At 28.6% G+C, this 19,206-nt stretch overlaps 4 protein-coding genes across 6 annotated transcripts in view; 2 read left to right on the top strand and 2 right to left on the bottom strand.

The window, feature by feature from the left end:
* Zc3h15 (zinc finger CCCH-type containing 15) overlaps positions 1-4,973 on the top strand; it is a 7,175-nt gene extending 2,202 nt beyond the window's left edge. The window contains exons 5-7 of the mRNA NM_001204937.1: positions 3,314-3,523; positions 3,589-3,714; positions 4,652-4,973. Of these exons, the coding sequence (NP_001191866.1) occupies positions 3,314-3,523; positions 3,589-3,714; positions 4,652-4,858 (543 nt within the window). The 3' untranslated portion in view covers positions 4,859-4,973. The remainder of the gene's footprint in view (positions 1-3,313; positions 3,524-3,588; positions 3,715-4,651) is intronic.
* On the bottom strand, positions 4,961-5,950 carry LOC103309536 (renalase). Its single transcript, XM_008185171.1, has one exon. It carries the CDS (start codon positions 5,948-5,950, stop codon positions 4,961-4,963), a length of 990 nt encoding a protein of 329 aa, XP_008183393.1.
* Positions 5,951-15,567: 9,617 nt separating this feature from the next.
* LOC100167265 (fibroblast growth factor 1) lies at positions 15,568-16,998 on the top strand. Of its 3 annotated transcripts, none has more exons than XM_008185159.3 (3): positions 15,568-15,934; positions 15,985-16,285; positions 16,351-16,998. In XM_008185159.3, exons 1-3 carry the CDS (start codon positions 15,876-15,878, stop codon positions 16,534-16,536), a joined length of 546 nt encoding a protein of 181 aa, XP_008183381.1. In that variant the 5' UTR covers positions 15,568-15,875; the 3' UTR covers positions 16,537-16,998. The 3 variants fall into 3 exon arrangements, with proteins under 3 accessions (XP_008183381.1, XP_001945354.2, XP_008183382.1); XM_001945319.5 differs by having other exon boundaries at positions 15,573-15,934; positions 16,066-16,285; XM_008185160.3 differs by having other exon boundaries at positions 15,580-15,934; positions 16,009-16,285.
* LOC100159744 (short coiled-coil protein A) lies at positions 16,708-19,059 on the bottom strand. Its single transcript, XM_001947081.5, has 4 exons — positions 18,786-19,059; positions 18,582-18,698; positions 18,097-18,183; positions 16,708-17,999 (listed from the first exon to the last, which is right to left on the bottom strand). The coding sequence occupies exons 1-4, from the start codon at positions 18,847-18,849 to the stop codon at positions 17,857-17,859; spliced, it is 411 nt and encodes a 136-aa protein (XP_001947116.1). The 5' UTR covers positions 18,850-19,059; the 3' UTR covers positions 16,708-17,856.
* Positions 19,060-19,206: the final 147 nt, after the last annotated feature.

Below are 19,206 nucleotides of genomic sequence, written 5' to 3'. Positions count from 1 at the left end.
TATAAGTACCTATAAATATTATGATATGATAATTTGGAATTATTATAGGTACTAATATAATATTATGTCTATACCTAGACTAACATACCGTCTCCGCTCAGAATCGTTTTTCTTATACAATGATATTATATCATTGAATTCAAATTTAATACCATCCATTATACAGTGACCCACTTGTAACTACTGTACAGCAGAGCGAAATCCACTTACCCACCTTTTTTAATTTCAAATACAATTAGTTTTAAAATTATTTTTATTCATAATGTTTGTTTATATATAAATATATTAATTATTTATTTATTTAATTATTTAATTATTTATTAATTTATTTATTTATAAATTATAATTTCAACTTCATTGGTAATCACTAATCATTATAGATGGTGAACTGATAGTCTATAAGTATCCGAAAGTTAGTCTATTGGTTACCAAAAGGAGGTATGTTGGTAATCAAATGGCAGTAAATGGGTAACCTGTTGGCATATGGTTGGACTTAAATAAGGAAAAAAAAGGATTTCCCATGTACATCCCTGGAAGGTTTATCCCTGGACGCGGACATTAGGGGATCCATCGGACGTCCCTAAGACTACTTTTCTAAATTGCCCACTACCCTATAAGGACATACAGTGGCAGTCTGATGGTTGACTTTGTGCTATTAGGGAACATACAGCCAGTTCCAATTTAGTACCAAGCACGGTATATTATAGAGGTATTAGCACGGGCCTATCAATTCAATGTTACTGTATGTCCATTAGGGTGGTCCTTATTTTTCATTTTTCATTTTTCATTTTTCATTTTTTTGAGATTACCCCCCCCCCCCCCTAAAAAGGTTCAACTACCTAAAAAAATCATACAAAAAAAGTTTCATGCAAATTCTTTAATTTTAACACGTGCCGCAAAAGCTCCAAAGTTACAAAAATAGAACATTTTCAATATTTTAAATTTTTTTTGATATTCTTAAACATAACTTTAGAAATAAAAATGTTATAAAAAATCTGTTAAGATACAATGATAGAAAACTAAATTTACTAAAATTTATTTCATATAGATTAGATTCCAAATATTTTATTTTTTCAAATATTTTAATCAGAAAGTAAAAAAAAAAAAATCACGAAAATTGAAATATTTTCATCAGCATAACATACAAATAATCATGAAAACAATTTACAATAAATAAATAACATAGTGACTTACTAATTTCTTTAATATATTTTAAATATAAATGATACGACTATATTTATTGCTGTATAACTTATGTAAGTGTTTCTTTTCTGTGGTCAGGATATTTTTTGCAATAATCACTAACAACTTGTAATAGATATTGTTTTTGAGATTCATCTTTGGTTATTTTGTTGTTATAATCTTCTATAAGTTTTACTCCTCTTTCTGCAACATCATTTATAACGGGAATATTTTTTAAAATTGACAGAGCTTTATTATAATCTTCGTTATTTGCCCACATTAAAGGGTCTTTATTCAAAAAAGTGGTATTGATGGCAAATCGTTTAAATAGTTTTTTAGTATTGACACATATAAAATCATCAATTTCCTTTTCTAATAACTCGTTTGTATTTTTTGCAAATATAATTAAACGTTGTGCATTTGAATTTAATTCTGATGAACATTCGTCGTTGTTTAGAGCATGAATCATTTTTCTTTTAGTCTCCAGTGGCACAGCCTCATCGAAAAAAGCAAATGCGCATAATTCCGCCGATAAATACCATAAGTGACCACAAAACTTTTTAGCTGCATTCTGAGATAGATCTTTATCTATAGAGACATAATGTAAAAGATCTTTCATAAAAGTCAAGTCTTGTAAAGGAGCTTTGATTGAAGATGGTGAATTAAACCATACTTTTATGTATAACCGTACATTAAAAATACAAATACTTCTTAAGGCACTTTCTTCTTTGGGTGTTAGTTTAAACTGTTCACGAAATAAATATATTTTTAAGCTATAAATAGCTTTGGCCATCCACCGAGCATGATGGATGGCACCTGGTATTTTAAAGCTATTATCATTTGAAAGTTTTTCGCCCAAAAAAATTACTGTTAATTCTAGTAACTCTCGATAATCATCTCTTGGCTGCTTTTCTAATAGTCGATCTTTAGAAAATTTAATAATTTCGTCACATACGTCATTTACAGAATTCATTACATTACTATTTTGTATGCCAGAATTAAAATTTTTAGTGTTAATTGTTCCCCAGGCTTGTTTGAACCTTTTAAAAATTGCCACGTCTGGGCCCGATGTTGCCCCAAATTTTAAATCGAACACACTTTTCAATATAATTTCATATATATGATGACGGCATGGTAAATATACTATTTCGCGTTCTAACAGTTGTTCAAGCAAAACACAAGCTCCATTTAAGCGACTTGTATTTGATGCTGTAGTATCGGAACAAAGTGCTTGTACATTTTTATCTAAACACCAATCTACAAGCGTTTGGTATACTGCATTGGCTTGTTCACGTCCAGTTCCACTGTTTAACGTCGGGACACCTAGAAGTTGTTCACGGCCATTTACAGACGCGATTATAGGCAGCCTATCGACTAAGCCTTTCCCGGTTAAATTTGGAAGAAGTTTTCCGTCCCAGTGTATAACAACTGCGTCTTCCTTAGCTAAATTATAGTCACGACGTATTTTTTCAGCACGTTGCTTACGGTATTTTATTACGTGAAAATCGCAAAATACGGGTATGGGTCTAAGTACACTACCCACCTAACGATTCTATACTAATCTCTTGTATCATAGATTAAAACTTGTAGGATCACATACAAACGATATTATACAATATATATTAATTGTATGTTAATTTAAATCGCATTATACGATATAAAAAACATTTTATTTATTGCCACGCAACAAATAGTTAAAAAAAAAAATTTTTTTAACATTTAAACTGAAATATTTTTAAAAATAATATATTTAAAAAAAATTTATAAGTATAAAACTGTTGTAACAATAGTAACGTACAATTAAAGTCTTTATAATTTTTTTGTAAAAGTATTCTTTTAAGAGTTATGATTAATTATATTCAAAAACTGACGATTTCTAATATTTTTTTGTTATTAAAACTTTAGAGCTTTTGCGGCACGGGTTAAAGTTGAACATTTTGTCTAAAAAATTTTTCTTATCCTTTTTTTAAGTAACTGAACCGATTTGAGGGCGGTAACCCGAACATTTTGCAATTTTTTTTTACTTCATCTATACCGGAGGACCACCCTAATAGATATAGAATACAAACTTAAATTAAATGGCAGGATATCTAATTATTATTTATATTTTTATATCACTTACTAATTATAGGACAAGAAAAAAGATGACAAAAAGGATGAAATTCAATTAGAAGATTTAATAGAGAGAGAAAGAGCTGCATTGAATTCTGTTAAATTTACTAGAGTGACTTTAGAAAGCTTTTTAGCTTGGAAAAAACGTAAAGTTAGAGAAAAGAAAGATGCGATAATTAAAGATGAAGAAAAGAAACGAACAGACTATAAAGCTGGAAGACAAATTGGGGTTTGTAATTTTTTTTTAATTTTTTTTTTTGATTTTAATTAAATAAATTGTTTATAATTTTTTAGCTTTCTGGTCGTGAAATGTTCTCGTTCAATCCCGAGATGGCAATTGGTGATTCAATGGATGATGGAGAAGAAGCATTTGATGCTTATATACGTGATGAAGATGAAGACGTAGATGGAAATGTAAAAGTAAGTTGTGTATTAAATTTAGATTAAATATTGTACGAACCATTGAGAAAAAGCCTACTAAAATGTTACATGTAATATGCCTACTAAAATACTTCAATAACCTATAAATACAGAGCAATTCTGAGTCATCTATATGTATAATCTTAAAAATAGATAACAGACATTTATTCAATTTTTATAAAATTTCATAAACATTTTTTTTACTCATTACTATGGAATAGATTTAACTTGGTATTATTACGTTTTAGATATATTTAGTACTATTTTCTGGTACATAATTTTTTTCTTATTGCTTTGCCACTAGAAAACCATAATATTATTGTATAGAAGAATTAATAGTATACATATATTATTTCATCCTTACACATAAGTGAATAAACACTAACAAATATGACAATTTCCTAATGAGCCTTTAATTGTAATTTCTTGACCATTGTCACACATTTAACTTGATTAATGGTATGTTTTTATTGTGAAAAATTGAATGTCAGCATATTCCAATAAATAACTTTTTAAAATTAAATTTTAATACAATTTTAAAATAAGTTAGAAACGTTTGTTATAAAAATATACTATTATATGCAGATACACTTGAAATTTCACATACAATATAGCGACAAGCTATGTCTAATATAGTACAATACATTTCTAATATTATAGAAAATACTTACCCTTTTCCTTAAATAGAGCACGTTCTAGATCTGCATACATGTAAGATATCAAGACATAGAAAAGTACAGATTTTTATGTTGATGTATGGTCACTTGGTGGTCGAACATTAACAAATAGTTACCAATGTTTTTTAAAAGTATTTCACACATAATTGTATACTGTGTTAGTCTCTCAAATAAAATTTAATATTTATTTAAACCTTAAAAATTAATTATTTGCTTGGATATATTATTTATTCTATTTATGTAATTTATAATTTTTATAGGTTAGAGAAATTCAATTAGAAACATTAGAATTGGAAGCAAGTGAAGTAGATGATACTGGTACCCGGTTACCTCAGGATCGATTTAATGAATCTGATGTAGCTACGATCCCAATCAATGAAAACCTTTTTGTGGATGAAGATCTGGATGATCTGGATGATGATTTAGATGAATTAAATATAGATGATGATGATGATTCTAAAAATTAGATTAAAAAAAAAAAAACTGCTTCAACAAATAATTATTTTTAATAATAACTTTTAAATTTCTTCCTCGTTATTAAATATAATTAAAATAAAAAGTATAAATGTTTATGACCTTAAATTTTCTACAGCCTCACAAATTTTAAGTGCCGATTCTACACAACCATTGAATGTTGACTGGGTGAAACTATCTCCACCAGCTAAAATTGGAATGGATTCATTTAGTAAGACACATCCAGGATTGTTATTATAAGGAGTTGTGACTTGTGAATATAACCATTTATGAACATTGCTTGATGCAGGTAATGGCCAGTCTGGAAATAATTTGTTTGCTTTATCATTTAATATTTGAAACATACTCTCAGTGGTTTCTTTTATATGTTTTTGTCCAAATTCCTTGGTTGTATGGAAAACAACACAATCTGGTGAATTATATTGTTCTCGTTTTCTATTTTCTATAGAAACATATCTGAATGTTTCATCATCCATAAATTGTACGTCCCATTCTGTTTCTAGTACTGGATTTTCATAAAACATATTATACGTAAAACGTGTGCTGTAAATAACTTTTTCAAGTTCACTGCGAACCGTTTGAGACATAGGGCAATCCATTTGAAGAATTTGTGGTGCTGGTGCTGTTATAACTATTAAATCAAACGACTCTTCATTTCCACAAATACATGTCACTTTACCTGTAGGTGTAATTGCACAAACTCTCTTTTCAAATTTTGTACAATCTATATTAGCACAGTTCAAAAAGTATTTTACTAATGAGTTAGCACCGTTTGGTGCAATAAAGTGTTGCTTGTGGTGAGAATTTGCTATCCCTTTGATTTTGCAATTCATAGGTGTTAACGTTTTTGAGGAAATTAATGGTTCGTATATATCTGAGTACTTTGATAATGTTGATGCATCAGTGGAAATGAATTGAGCACCAAGGTCGACAAATGTACCGTTGGGACCTCGACGGACTGAAGTGCGGCCACCGGGGCCTCTGGCTTTGTCCCATAATGTCAAATGGATATTTGGTATACGAGTACGTAACAAGTAGGCAGTTATTGTAGAAGTTAATCCACAGCCAATTAAAAGTACTTTCATTATATAAAATAATATATATATATATAAAAAAAGAAACAATAATATACTTATAAAGTAACTTGATGTTCTAGTTGGAAATGTATTATGTATGGAGTGAAAATACTAAAATAATAAAAAGAAGATAATATTGTATTATACTATACTATAGTAGTGTAGTATTATACTATTATATTATTATTATGTATTCACCCTTTTCATAATATGGTTTATCAGTGTAGGTACAACATGGCTAAAGAAATAGGTATGATTACAAAAAAATCAGTTTTCGTCCGGTTTGCGCATCTCCCCACTATTCTACACGCAAAACCATTGCTCGTAGTTCTCCGCATTTCGTTGGTTGGCAATGTCAATAAAATATTATAGGAATGGAGAACCACGATTTAAGATACCTATCGTGGTGGAGAACTACGTGATAGACGTGGCAAGGGTGGTACGCGTATCACAAAGTTGTGAACGTACCTATTTAGTCATGGTGTTACCTTATATTATCTGGTGTTACAAGTTCATTGTGCGATAATAACATTCGATAAAATGATTTGGTCGTGTAGGAGGGGTGCGTAAGGTCAGCTGATGGTTCTATCTCAAATTATAAATACATATAATTTATATAGGTAGACACAATAAATTTACATTCAATGGTTCTATCCAGGGAGTCAAAACGGGTTAAAATATTTCGGGTTTCGTGTTAAAAACCGGGTACAATTTTTTGCGGGTTTCGTTTTTCGTGTTAAAAACCGGGTAAAATTTTTTGCGGGTTTCGGGTTTCGTATTAAAAACTGGGTACAATTTTTGAATTTTGAGTAGGCGTGACTAGACTTCATCCGCAGTGGCAGCCTAGGTAATAACCGGCGCTACCTTATTATTGAACCGAAAAAAAGTCCTATACGCCAAAGGCCGTATTTTTTAAGGCCTCCCCTCACTAATGAAATATTTGTGATTTAAAAAAAAGTCGGAATTATCTATTTACAATTAATAGTGTATAAAACATAAGTACAATAATTGCAGTAATTTAAGTTTAGAAATATTATCCATATACAGCCCTGGATTACACATTTACATTTTACACCACCTAGGTACAAATCAAAAATAATACAACAATAATATCCAATAATAGACGCGTACCGTCGTCGTCTGTCTTAATTCTTTATACATTATAGCCTATAGGTACTTTATAGTAGATTTTTCGGAAGTCAGGCGAAATCAATTTGACAATACATGTTTGACTTTATTACCAAAATAAAGATACTATATACCTACATAATTTTGTCAAACATATTATCTTTGAAACAATGGCGCAAATAGGAAAAATGTTTAGGAGGGGGAGTGGGGAGAGGCTCCTTGGCTCAAGCCCCAAATTTTTTTTTTTTAATTTATTATATATATTTATATCAGGGACTGGAACCTTAAGGATTTTTCCGGTTCCGATTCCGGTTCTTAAAATTACAAAATAAGAGTTCCGGTTCTTACCGGTTCTTAAATATGCATTTTTTCAAATATTACTTATTGCTTTTTAGGTAGATTTTTTATTCAGAGTCATAACTTGGCCCAGTTTTGTAAAAGATTAAATTTACATAATTAAGTTTAAATTGCATTTTAATAAAGATACAAAACACAAATACATACATTCAAAAAGTATTTAAAATAAATTTCAAATAATTTTAAGAAAAAGTATTTAAGAACAAATACAAACACTTGGCATGAATTAAAATATAAATTAAAATATAATGTGTCAATGTGTGAGTGTGATAATGTAAGACAGAGTTATAAATAACTATATAAATATTATTATTCGTAGGTATTTTGTAAACATTCGTAGAAAAACTCACACAAATTGTTATTCGATTATTTTTGTTATATTACAAATAACATATGCAACCGAATTGGTAAACTAAAATGCTCAAAAAAAAAAAAAAAATTTTTCTTAAAAATTGTATTGGACGCGTTAAAAAAATTATTTTAGGGATAATGATGGGGCCCAAGTTCAATGGGCCCCGGGACTGTGCCCCCTTTGACCCCCTTAATCCGGGCTTGGGCTGGACTATTACTGGATAAAATCATAAAATTAGAAAAACCTAAATAGGGCCAGAGACATATAGACATGAATTTAATATTTAGAGGGACGGGGTTATCAATTATCATAATAATTATTAACTACATATTATTTATATACTAAATACTTTCCATGTTGTAATAGTGGAGGGGTTGAACCCCTAACCGACCCCCACCCCCGTATACGCGTCTGACGCCCTTGATTATGGCAAGGCTTAATCCTGAATTCCGACACTGAATATAATTAGTAGTTACCTATATATTATATCAGTGGTTTTCAACCGGTGTGCCGCTAGCGCCCTTAAAGTGTACCGCGATAAATCTATTTATTTTTACCTATTTCATTGTACATTATTATCATATAAAATAAATATTTCTGCTAATACTTTAATACCTAATTAATATATTTCACAATCTTTGTACATTGTATGTTATTTGTATTCAATATTACAGTGGTGGTTTTGGCCTTTGGGGCGAGGCAAGTGAGGCACCACCTCACTTGTAATTTTCAGGAAAATAAAAATATTTGTTTCTTTATATTGGTATTTTGTACTATTTTGAATTTTAAAATTTTAATCGTATACTTTAATTTTTATTTATATATTTCAGACATTAAATGCTTTAAAATATACGAGTATATAAATGTAATAAACAACAATATTGAATATAATTTTTTTGTACAGAACTTGTACGAACGCGAGAATGGCCGCGCGTCGCTATGACGTAAGGAGTGTGTCAGACTAGCGCGGTTTTGACGCGCGTTGCCGCGTGACACTGCTGCCTTAAAGGCGCGTCCAGACGGAGCAGCTTTTGCCGCGCGGCATGAGTGTGAATACATAAATACATTTTCTGCGGCTTTTTTTGATTCCGCGTGGCATAATTTCCGATCGGCCTAGTAGGCGGTCTACATCAAAGGAAAGCCGCGCGGCTTGTGCCGCTCGCCTATATGCCGCGTGTGTGTGGACGTATTTTCGGCAAAGCCGCGCGGCATCATCAGTATTGTCTACTGGAAGATAATCCGGAAATAAATGCCGCACCGTGTGGACGCGTATTTGCCGCGCAGCAAAAGCTGCTCCGTCTGGACGCACCTTTAGATGATAAATGATAATATAAATTACTTTATTCACAATAATATCATCAAATATAGGTACTTAGTAATATCATAGACTGACTGACCATTTTCGCTCAGAATCGTTTTTCTTATACAATGATATTATATCATTGAATTCAAATTTAACCACCTTTTTTAATTTTGTATTTATATATCATTTTGTTGCATTTATCGAAACTCGCGCTAAATACATAGCCCATAGGCGCAAGTAGCGTTTGGAATTTGGGAGGGCTACGCCTTACTTTGATAAAATTTAATATGCTTAAGACAAAATATAAGACATGTTTTAGGGGGCTATGGACATTTTTGGGGGGGCTTAGCCTATTGGCCTATATGTGCCTATAGCTACGTCATGTATACCTAATATAACATTTTAAATTCAGAGGTTTACACGATTGTCGATTAGTATAGTGGAAATGATGATTCCGATTTTCAACTTTAGTATCTTTTCTGATGGGAAATTTAATCTAGTTGGTACCTATATCATACATTTTCTATAATCAGCATTTTTCAAATGCACAGGAAAATAATATAAAAAAAATAAGGAAAATGGGAATTTTTACACAAAATCGGTTTTCCACAAAATACTTTTTGAATATAAAATGTTGTAGGACTAGATGAAGATTACCTAATAATGAGATTTAAAAAACTTTATGACTAAATGTTTTTATAATTGAAATTTTCCTAAAATTCTTATTTATAAATTAGTAATTTCGAATATTTAAAAAAAAATTGTATTATTTAGGTAAAACTGTTTATTTAGTATCGTTAAAAATCAAAATCAAAAATGTTATATTATATGTGTAACCCAAGATTCAATACAATATATTGAAAAAAATTATTTAGAAAGTATCCATCGTAGACCATCAACTGTGATGAATGTATAAATTAATTTTTTGGATGGAATTATTAAATTCAATGATAGGTATATATTTGTATACGAAAAAAAATTCTAGAATAGAGATGATGTGTCAGACCGGCTACTTGCGTAAAAATCAAATTTAATAATTATAACGAAAAGTTATTTTAATGTTTAAAATTTAAATTACTAATTTTGTCAAAACTTGAACTTTAAATCCTTATGAAAAAATTAATGTGCTAATAATAATCATAAAAAATTACTGTTGACTTACACATTTTTCAATTTTCATGAACAACAATTGATGATGGATCTTGTATTAAATTGTCAAGTTTATTCCTTGGGCGAAAAATATTTATCGACAATACCTACTTAGAAAATTGTTTAATAAAATTGAAAATGTTAAATACTGGCCAGTGAACGATCAATAGCATTTATAATCAATGATAATAGGTATCATTTGGAAATTAAACGTGTACTAAAAATCCATTGTCAAATGTAACAATTATTTTTAGAAAACCTTTCAATAGGTACCTATAGTTATTTTAAAGTGCAGCTACGAAAGTACTGATAATTTAAAAATGTTTAACAATGAATGATCATAATTCATGATTACTTTTTTTTCTAATTTATTTTATATTCGATTCCCGATGAAATAAAGAAATAATTTAATATACTATACTAAACAGTATTTATAAAAAAAATAAGGGCTTATGGTAGACGAGTTCTGTAACAAAATGTTAGGTTATAAAATAAATCATAGCAAATATGACAGTATAATATAATATTACAATAGTAATAAAAGCATTTTATGTTGTTAAAAATCAAATTTGAATCTCTAATTATTTTATATTTTGTTTTATTTTTAGGTAATTGGTAGAGGTCAATGTGGGATTAACACCAATACAATTACTTGAATTACTATATGATTACTTAATTAAATATATCATTTTGTTTATTACTGCACGATTGTTATGTTACATTTATAATTTTTAATGATGTATATATAGTCATAGAAATATCTGTTATTATTAAATAATAAATTTATTATTTTATTTTTTGATTTTATTATGATTATATTTAAAATTCCGTCGTTTTCTCTTGGTGTTATGTTGATTTAGTGCATTTGTATAATACATTTATAATATATTGTAAAATCAATTATTTATGAAATGTATTAGTTAATCATTTTTTATCCATACTATTATGGCCTATAATGCGCGAAGTTCACTACTTTGCGATCGTTACGCATTTATTCACGCATCACTTTAGTTTACTGCGCCTTTTGAGAATATTGATATTTTTTTTAGAAACTTATGTACTTCAACGAGTTAAGAACGAATGTGCAATCAACATTTGATAGCCGGACTGCATTTTGAAGTTATAAACAAAGGTAGTTTTCGAATTCTGCGTTTTTATGCATTCACACAATACTCTTAAGTCTTAATTGTCTTTATGGCTTATCTATTATAACCCAAATAATAAATATAAACCCCCTGGATTAAATTGTGGGCAGACGGATGGCCTAACAAATAAACTTAACCTTGTCACTTGTCAATAAAAGTAACACAAGTCAAATGGCTCCCTTCGCCTATCGGCTCCAGTCTCCAGACTCGATGACCACTTAGTTAGGGTTACCATATTTTATTTGGCAAAAACCGGGACAAAATTGTTTTTATTTTTTTTATTGATTTTCTGATAATACAATATAATTAGTAATACACATTATATATATAATAATATTTGAAGCTTTAAAAATTAAAGAATACATAAATACATAATAAAATATAACATTTTTAATCTGTGTCCGATGTGTTCTCCGTCAGCAGAAAAGTCTGAGTTGTTTGATACTTGGCTGAACCATGTACTTTTTGAAGCAATGATATATTGACGAGTATTAAAATAAAATTGACTACAAGAAATGTTATCAAAACTTGTTTTAATCATTATAATGAAGCCTCAACTGTACTGTATAGTTATATCTAATTTATTTGGTGATTTTGTCCATGTGCTGTTCATTAATGAAAAGACACGTTCGACTGCTGAATTTGAACCTGAAGGTAATGACTAAGAAAGACAATTCAACAACTATTAATAGACAATCAAATGTTATAGCCTTATAGGTACCTATTAAGTTCTTTCAATTTTAAAATGTTTAAATGCTGATAACAAACGTTCTTCGAGTGATATGTTACGCCATTCTTCACTTGGTTTTTTGAAATATTTTTCGAACATTTTAAGTTGATCAAAAATATTGTTTTCGTCAATACAAATCGTATTATAAGTTGTAGTTAATAATCGTATTGAATTCTTTGCATTACTCCTAGTGACAATTGTTTTTGGAGTGAGTGTCACCCATAACACATTTTTTAATTCGGAATTATTATATGGTTCGATTCAGATATTTGTAAATGTAATCATAGCAAATTTCATAAAAACGATCACATTTGCTGTCAAAATATCGTTTATTCTTCAATTTCTTTTATTAATAGGTAATTGTCAAAAATTTTTCTTCTCTTTTATTTTTAATCATAATATTTAATAAATTTTCAACAAGCATCATAATTTCAATAGCTGATAAATGTAATTGGTAAATTGGAAAGTTGAAGAATTTTATTTTTTACGGCTGCGGTGGTCGAAAAATAACGGACAGTGACAGTAGGTAACTAACTTAATAGCTTTATGATTCGATGCGGGCAGACGGACGACCTAACAAATAAACTTAACTTTGTTAGTAAAAGTAACACAATTATAATGACTCCGGTAGTCAAACTTAAGGGACCTCACTCCGCCTGCCGGCTCGTGAAATACATGATAAACGTAGCGTTGAGCTCATGCTTATAAAGGGTAAAATCGTAAACTTTGGATGGCTGTAACTTCCAAAATAATAGTTTCCACAAAAAATTCAAACAATTTAAAAATCAGCGTTGAAAAACACGTCTTCGAAAAACAAAATTCAAAAAATTCAATTCTAAGTATTTTTTTTCATCAATAACTTCAAAACGAGGTTTGTCCGGGCTTTTTTTCTTACATTATTATAAAGCACCCTAAAATACACATTTTGAAAAAAAAAAATTGAAAAATTGATAGGTTGCTAAACCAGAATTATGCCAAAATGTTTTATTAATTTCTATAACTGAAAAGTAATTCACAAATTTTCGAGACTGATGAATTTCGTCAACATTTTAACAATTAAAAAAGTTGAGAGTAGCTAAATCTGCTTTAAAACTTGATTTTCGTATTTCACTTTAACTTTATGATATATCCATACGCCCTTATAGATGTACCTACCTACCTACGACCTACCTATTGTTCCCAGTTGACAAATTTTCACTGAAAAATACCATCTCTGAAATAACACGCAGCCCGCAGTAATATATTCAACAATATTCTTATGAGTTATGACTTATGACCTATACCACACCCAAAGGTGGGCATTAATTAGTTAAAAAGTTAAATTTTTTTTAAATTTTAACTTAACTAGTTAGTTTATTTTTTAATCAACTTATGAACTTAACTAGTTCAATTTACAGTTGAAATAACTTAGCTTTTCTCAGTTGATTTTAAAAAAATCCATCAAGTTAAAAACATTTTGAAATGTTCTCGTTTATACCTACGTAAATATTACTTTATCAGTATAAAATAAAAATAATCCAATACAAAAACACAAACATTTCTGTTCTTTTTCTTGATAACATAATTTTGTGTATATTAATATATTTTTTATTAAGTTGTAAATTATATATTATGCGAGTCCCAATTATAAATGTTTTTAATAAAATTAATAATTGACAATTGTTATGTTTTAATGTTATATTATAACTTATAATATATATGAAGGCCATGCACTCATCTTCACGTATTATGACATTCAATTGTTATACGATATAAAAAAATATATTTGTTAAATTATTAATTTGAGATGAGTATATAGTTTGAATCACTAAATAATAGTAAAGTAAAAGGGTATACAGTGTACATTATGATAAAAGTTCAATAAAATTGTTTTTTTATAATTAATAAATTAGAAATTAGAAAGACACATTTACTCTTTATGTGATTTACATACTATTACTAATTAAAAAAAAAATAGATTAACTTTTTTTAAACTGAGTTAAGTTGATATTTTTTTCTATATTAACTTCTAACTTATCGAGTTAAATTTATAATTTGTTAACTGTTAACTTTTAACTTATCGACCTTGTGTCCTCTTAACTTGAGTTAATTATTTTCATTAACTAGTCCACGTTTGACCACACCTATTGCATAAGTCGATCCTAAAATATACCCTCAGTAGATCTTAATCAAAAAAGTTTGGCCACCCCCGGTACACAGTAGACTGCATGTCTAGCGTCTGCGTATAATATTCTCAAGTCTCGCTTAATTTTTTAAAAGAAATAACTATTATTGTTTTCGTAGTGGGTGTCGTGTGACTTTTGTCTTCATTGAAGACCAATAAAAAATATATTTAGGCAGGTAGTATATTTATTTATAGGGAGTAGGGACATTTATTTTTGGAAACAAATGAAAATTATTAAAATGAAAATTTGTTTGTTATCATTAACACTCCTCCCTCGACCCTTATTATAACAGGGTGATAGTCTAGAATTTAATGTAGATGATAATGGCTTTTGGAAGACTTTTTTTAGCACCCTAATGGCTAATACCCTATTATCCTAAACTTTTTCATTGAAATTGTTAAAATTTTGTTGGGAAGTTTATAGTGTTAATGTGTTATACCTTATACCCTCAACTAATTTGATGGGAACATCCGAACATCACTGGATATAAGAAAGCATAATATTCAAATATAATGTATTAATGTGTAAGTCTAAATGTGTCTAAGATTTCTGTTAAGCATTTTAAGTATAAAGTGGGGCTCTCGTTAAAATTCAGAACTTGATAGATTGAAAAATTTAGATTGTGTATGTTGGATTCTTTAATGGTAGGTATCTTAAATTTGTATGCCGTATTGTTGCAACCACAAATTGACATTAATAAAAATGTATACAGGATTGGCTACATATCTATGGAACTAATTAACTAGTACCAAGCTTTGAATTTTCTAAACAATAAAATAGAGTTATATTTTTGGATCTTATGATAAGTTCTCCAATAGTAGGTACCTATCTATAAAAGTAGAGACTAGGTACCTACTTTGTGAAAAATCTGAGAAAATATGATCTATTAAAAGTGTCCGTGCCTTGTGTGGCCGAGTATTAGGTTAGATTAACATCTTCTGTATCCATACCTACCTAACCTGTAGAGGTAGATCAGAAATGAAATATTCCTTGGATTTCTTGAGTAGATGCCTTAACCTATATTGTTAAGTTAAGTAAGTGGGCAACTAATTACAATCAACTATTGGTTTAAAATTTAAATTAAGTTAAAATGTTATTAATATATCTATAGGTATATCTTCCTGACTATATGTTTTATTCATAAATATAACTACCTACCTACTACCTTATATCTTTATTTAATCTTTCAAAAATCTATAATATAAATTCTTTGATTTTATAATATAGTATATATTACTATAGTGTACCATACTTTATGTTTACTATAGTCTGTCATATCCTATATGGTATATTGCATATTACATATTATAATAGGTTATGGAGGGGTTAAAGGTAAAAATACAAACTTAATTTTAGATTGTAAATGGTCTGCCCACATCAAACCCACACATGCCTCATTGGCTATTGCACCATTGCCTCTTATGACTTATTGCATATAAACATAATATATAATGTAGACATGTAGGTAGTTATTATTTTTTTTTTAGTGAATCCTGCTGTATATTTGGGCATATCTGGCTATGTTAATAAACATTTTTTTTTAAAAACAACACAGTTTTTTAGTAGGTATCACAATAATTTTATTTTATTTTGAACACATTTTTCATGGATCAAGAAGAAGAAATATCTCAAACATCAACATGTGATGTTGCAGCATCCAAGAGGTTAATATATTTATTACCATGTAAAATGTTTTAAAAAAATGAATAAATAGTTTGAATTGTGTGATTTATGTTAGTCACTTGTTGGATAATGAACATGTTCAAAAGAATCAAAAATCTGTAATTGTCGACAGACGTGTGATCAAACATTATGGCCGCAGGATGAAATTGAACTGCAGACATGGGTATAATATTTTAATACTGCAAAATGGAGAAGTATCCAGTTCTGATGATGACATAGACAGCAATTGTATAATGGAATTCACATCAATGTCTCCTGGTCATGTTCGTATTAGAGGAGTTGAAGCAAATTTGTTTTTGGCTATGAATAAAGATGGACTTCTTTATGGAGAAGTGGGAATAATATTTAATAGTTTTATTTAAATTATTTTATTTATTTATTTTCTATTAATTTTTAGGCTGATCCTAATAATAATTCAACAATTTTCATCGAACAACCAGAAGGTCCTTACAGTGCATACCTATCTTTGAAATATCAACGAAAAAAATGGTATGTGGCTATAAAAAAAAATGGCAAAATAAAATTAGGTCCAACAACTAAAAGAGGACAACATGCTACACATTTTTTAACAATTGTTGTATAGGTAATATTCATAATACATTCTTCAATTTTTATAAATACATTTATAATATTTTAGAATAAAATATATCAATAGGTACCTATAATATACAAATTGGCTATTTATTGTATAGAACATTTATATATAAATACTATATTATACACTGTAGTAAACTTTTAATCTAGTTCTTTTTGAAATTCATAACATTTATTTTTAAGTAAAATTTTATTTTATAAAGTACACAATACAGGTATAACATTATTTTTTACATTTATTATATAAAAACAGTATTAAACAATAATAGTTATTTATTGTGTCGAAGTCTAAGCACTTTAAAGCCAATGCAATAAAGGCTAAGCTAGTATTATAATGTTACTACTTTAAGTATTATTAAACTAGTCAGTATATTATTTACCTTGTGTTGAAAGATTCCTCATTATGTTATTAAAATAAATAAATACAATTTTTTTTTTTAAAATAGAAAAATATGCATTGCATTATTTTGTTTTGTATTTGTATTAGTTTTAAAAGAGAGTTAACAGTTAGCAACACCTAACAATTTCCATCCAGTACCCCACCATTTAACTGGTATCGGTATTATCGTGTGGTTCTTGACGTGCCAAAGTAAAAACAGTTTGTTGTCTTTTTGAATAGAGTATTATAGTCATCAGTACATCATGAAAAAATAAGACAATATTAAATATAAGATGTTTAAATTGAAATCTAAAATTCTATAATTTCAAATAATAACAATTATAATAAATTAAAATTAAAAACTAAAGCAATAATCTAACATTTTGAGTAAATACCTACATTTCAATTAAATTAGTTAAATACTGATAATGAGATACATACTTTGTTTTTAATAGCTTATGCTTTTTGTACATATTTAATAATAAGAAATTTAAAAAAAAATAAATCATAATTTTCATAACAATATACGGAATAATATGTTAATATATAATATTATGAATGGAATGTGTTATAAACTAAAAATAATTCAAAATAAAACAATATGTTTAACATAAATAAAATAGAAACACTTTATACATTTTTCTTTTGTTGTAAATTATTCTCACAAATTAGATATAGTGAGAATAAGATAAAAAATAAACTTTTTCAATAAATTATTAGTTTTAACAAATAGAGTCTAGTATTAAAAAATAAAAATTTTAACTTAGATTTTATATATTAAATAGTGAGACTAAATTAATAACTTTTTTTTGTATGTAGTGTTATAGAATTGAGGTTAAAATAGATGATAAAGCTGTGCGTATTGTATTCATTTAGTTAAATTAATTTGCATTGTTTATGGCAGCAAATAAAAATAATATAATCTATTTTTCATTTCTTTTTCACTCTTGGAGAAGTAGTCTGAAATACACTAGATGCAGACATAAGATTTTCAATATATTGGCCAAGAACTTGATTTTCAGATCGTAGTTTCAAATTTTCTTCTTTTACACTATCCACACGTTGAGATAAATCTAAAAAAATTATTTTATATTTAATAAACCTTAATTATGTACTTATTTAAATTTTTCCATACTATGTACTTAAATATTATATGCAAATCATGTTTACCATCTAATGTGTTTTGTAGTTCTAAAACTTGTGTAATAAGCCTGGCTTTTTCTTCTAATTCATCAGGACTCATATCACGATCTAAACCTATAAAAGTAGCAGGCAAACAAATATTTAGACTGATAGTGTAGTATAAATAATTGAACTTTGAACAATCTACTTAAGGTTGAATATTGGTAAGCAAGGATTTCCATTTATTCAAAATTAAAATTCAGGACACAAGTCTGAATGACATCTATTACTCATTTGTCTTATAATTAATAGAAATATAGAAATAGAACAATACAGCCTAGTACCTTACTTGCCTGTGTCTTAGTGATTTATACAATTAAACTTATTAAAACACCAATGATTTCAACAAAAACATATTTTGGTTGTAGAGTAGATAAAGATATATTAAAACACGGGACTAATATTTAGAATGCGGTATTGTTCCAGTGAAATCAGAACAAATGGCAACCCTATAATGTACATAGAACACTCACTGTTTCTGCTTGGACTATTACTTCCATTTGTAAACGACGACTGTAATGAATCCATACTTTGATTGCGCACAATGACATCGGAACATTGAGATATGTCCTGATCATCATGGATAATGGCTGTGATAATAATTTAAAATTGAAGCAAACACCAATGCGGGATCGAAGTAGTAACAATTAGCAAATCTACAGCTCAAAAAAATATACCTTGAGGGTCATCATCTGCCAAAGGGATACTGTCTTCCGGCGACTTGTCTCTGTCTTCTTCCATCGTAGATACCTATATGCACATACACGTATGGCGTTCTTGTACTAATGCATCTGTTACCTCGGAAGGGAGGGATTATACTAAGACTTGGAAGTGTAGAAAAAATAAAACCGGTAAAATATACTAAATCACCACAAAACGTACAACAGTAAACATAATTTAATATAGCAAATATAGGTGAGTATCCCTATTATAATATTTTAATATTTTATTTACATTTTTGTCGATAATCGCAAATTGCTAGATATCGTGCGATAGCGATAAAAGAATATGATATCACGCAGTTGTGGTAATAGTAGCTCAGTTGCTATTGCCAACACAACGAGAGAACAATAACAAAATATTATTTTTGTGCTCGAA

The sequence above is a fragment of the Acyrthosiphon pisum genome, chromosome A2 (assembly GCF_005508785.2).
Source record: "Acyrthosiphon pisum isolate AL4f chromosome A2, pea_aphid_22Mar2018_4r6ur, whole genome shotgun sequence".
In the NCBI taxonomy this organism is placed as follows: Eukaryota; Metazoa; Arthropoda; class Insecta; order Hemiptera; family Aphididae; genus Acyrthosiphon; species Acyrthosiphon pisum.
This window is presented reverse-complemented; position numbering and strand designations above follow the sequence as displayed.

Coding starts and splice junctions, on each gene's coding strand:
- LOC103309536 (XM_008185171.1), bottom strand. CDS start 5,950: ATGAAAGTACTTTTAATTGGCTGTGGATTAACTTCTACAATAACTGCC.
- LOC100167265 (XM_008185159.3), top strand. CDS start 15,876: ATGGATCAAGAAGAAGAAATATCTCAAACATCAACATGTGATGTTGCA. Junction 15,935..15,984: donor GATGTTGCAGCATCCAAGAG/GTTAATATATTT, acceptor ATGAATAAATAG/TTTGAATTGTGTGATTTATG. Junction 16,286..16,350: donor ATGGACTTCTTTATGGAGAA/GTGGGAATAATA, acceptor ATTAATTTTTAG/GCTGATCCTAATAATAATTC.
- LOC100159744 (XM_001947081.5), bottom strand. CDS start 18,849: ATGGAAGAAGACAGAGACAAGTCGCCGGAAGACAGTATCCCTTTGGCA. Junction 18,699..18,785: donor GGCAGATGATGACCCTCAAG/GTATATTTTTTT, acceptor TTATTATCACAG/CCATTATCCATGATGATCAG. Junction 18,000..18,096: donor ACTACAAAACACATTAGATG/GTAAACATGATT, acceptor TAATTTTTTTAG/ATTTATCTCAACGTGTGGAT.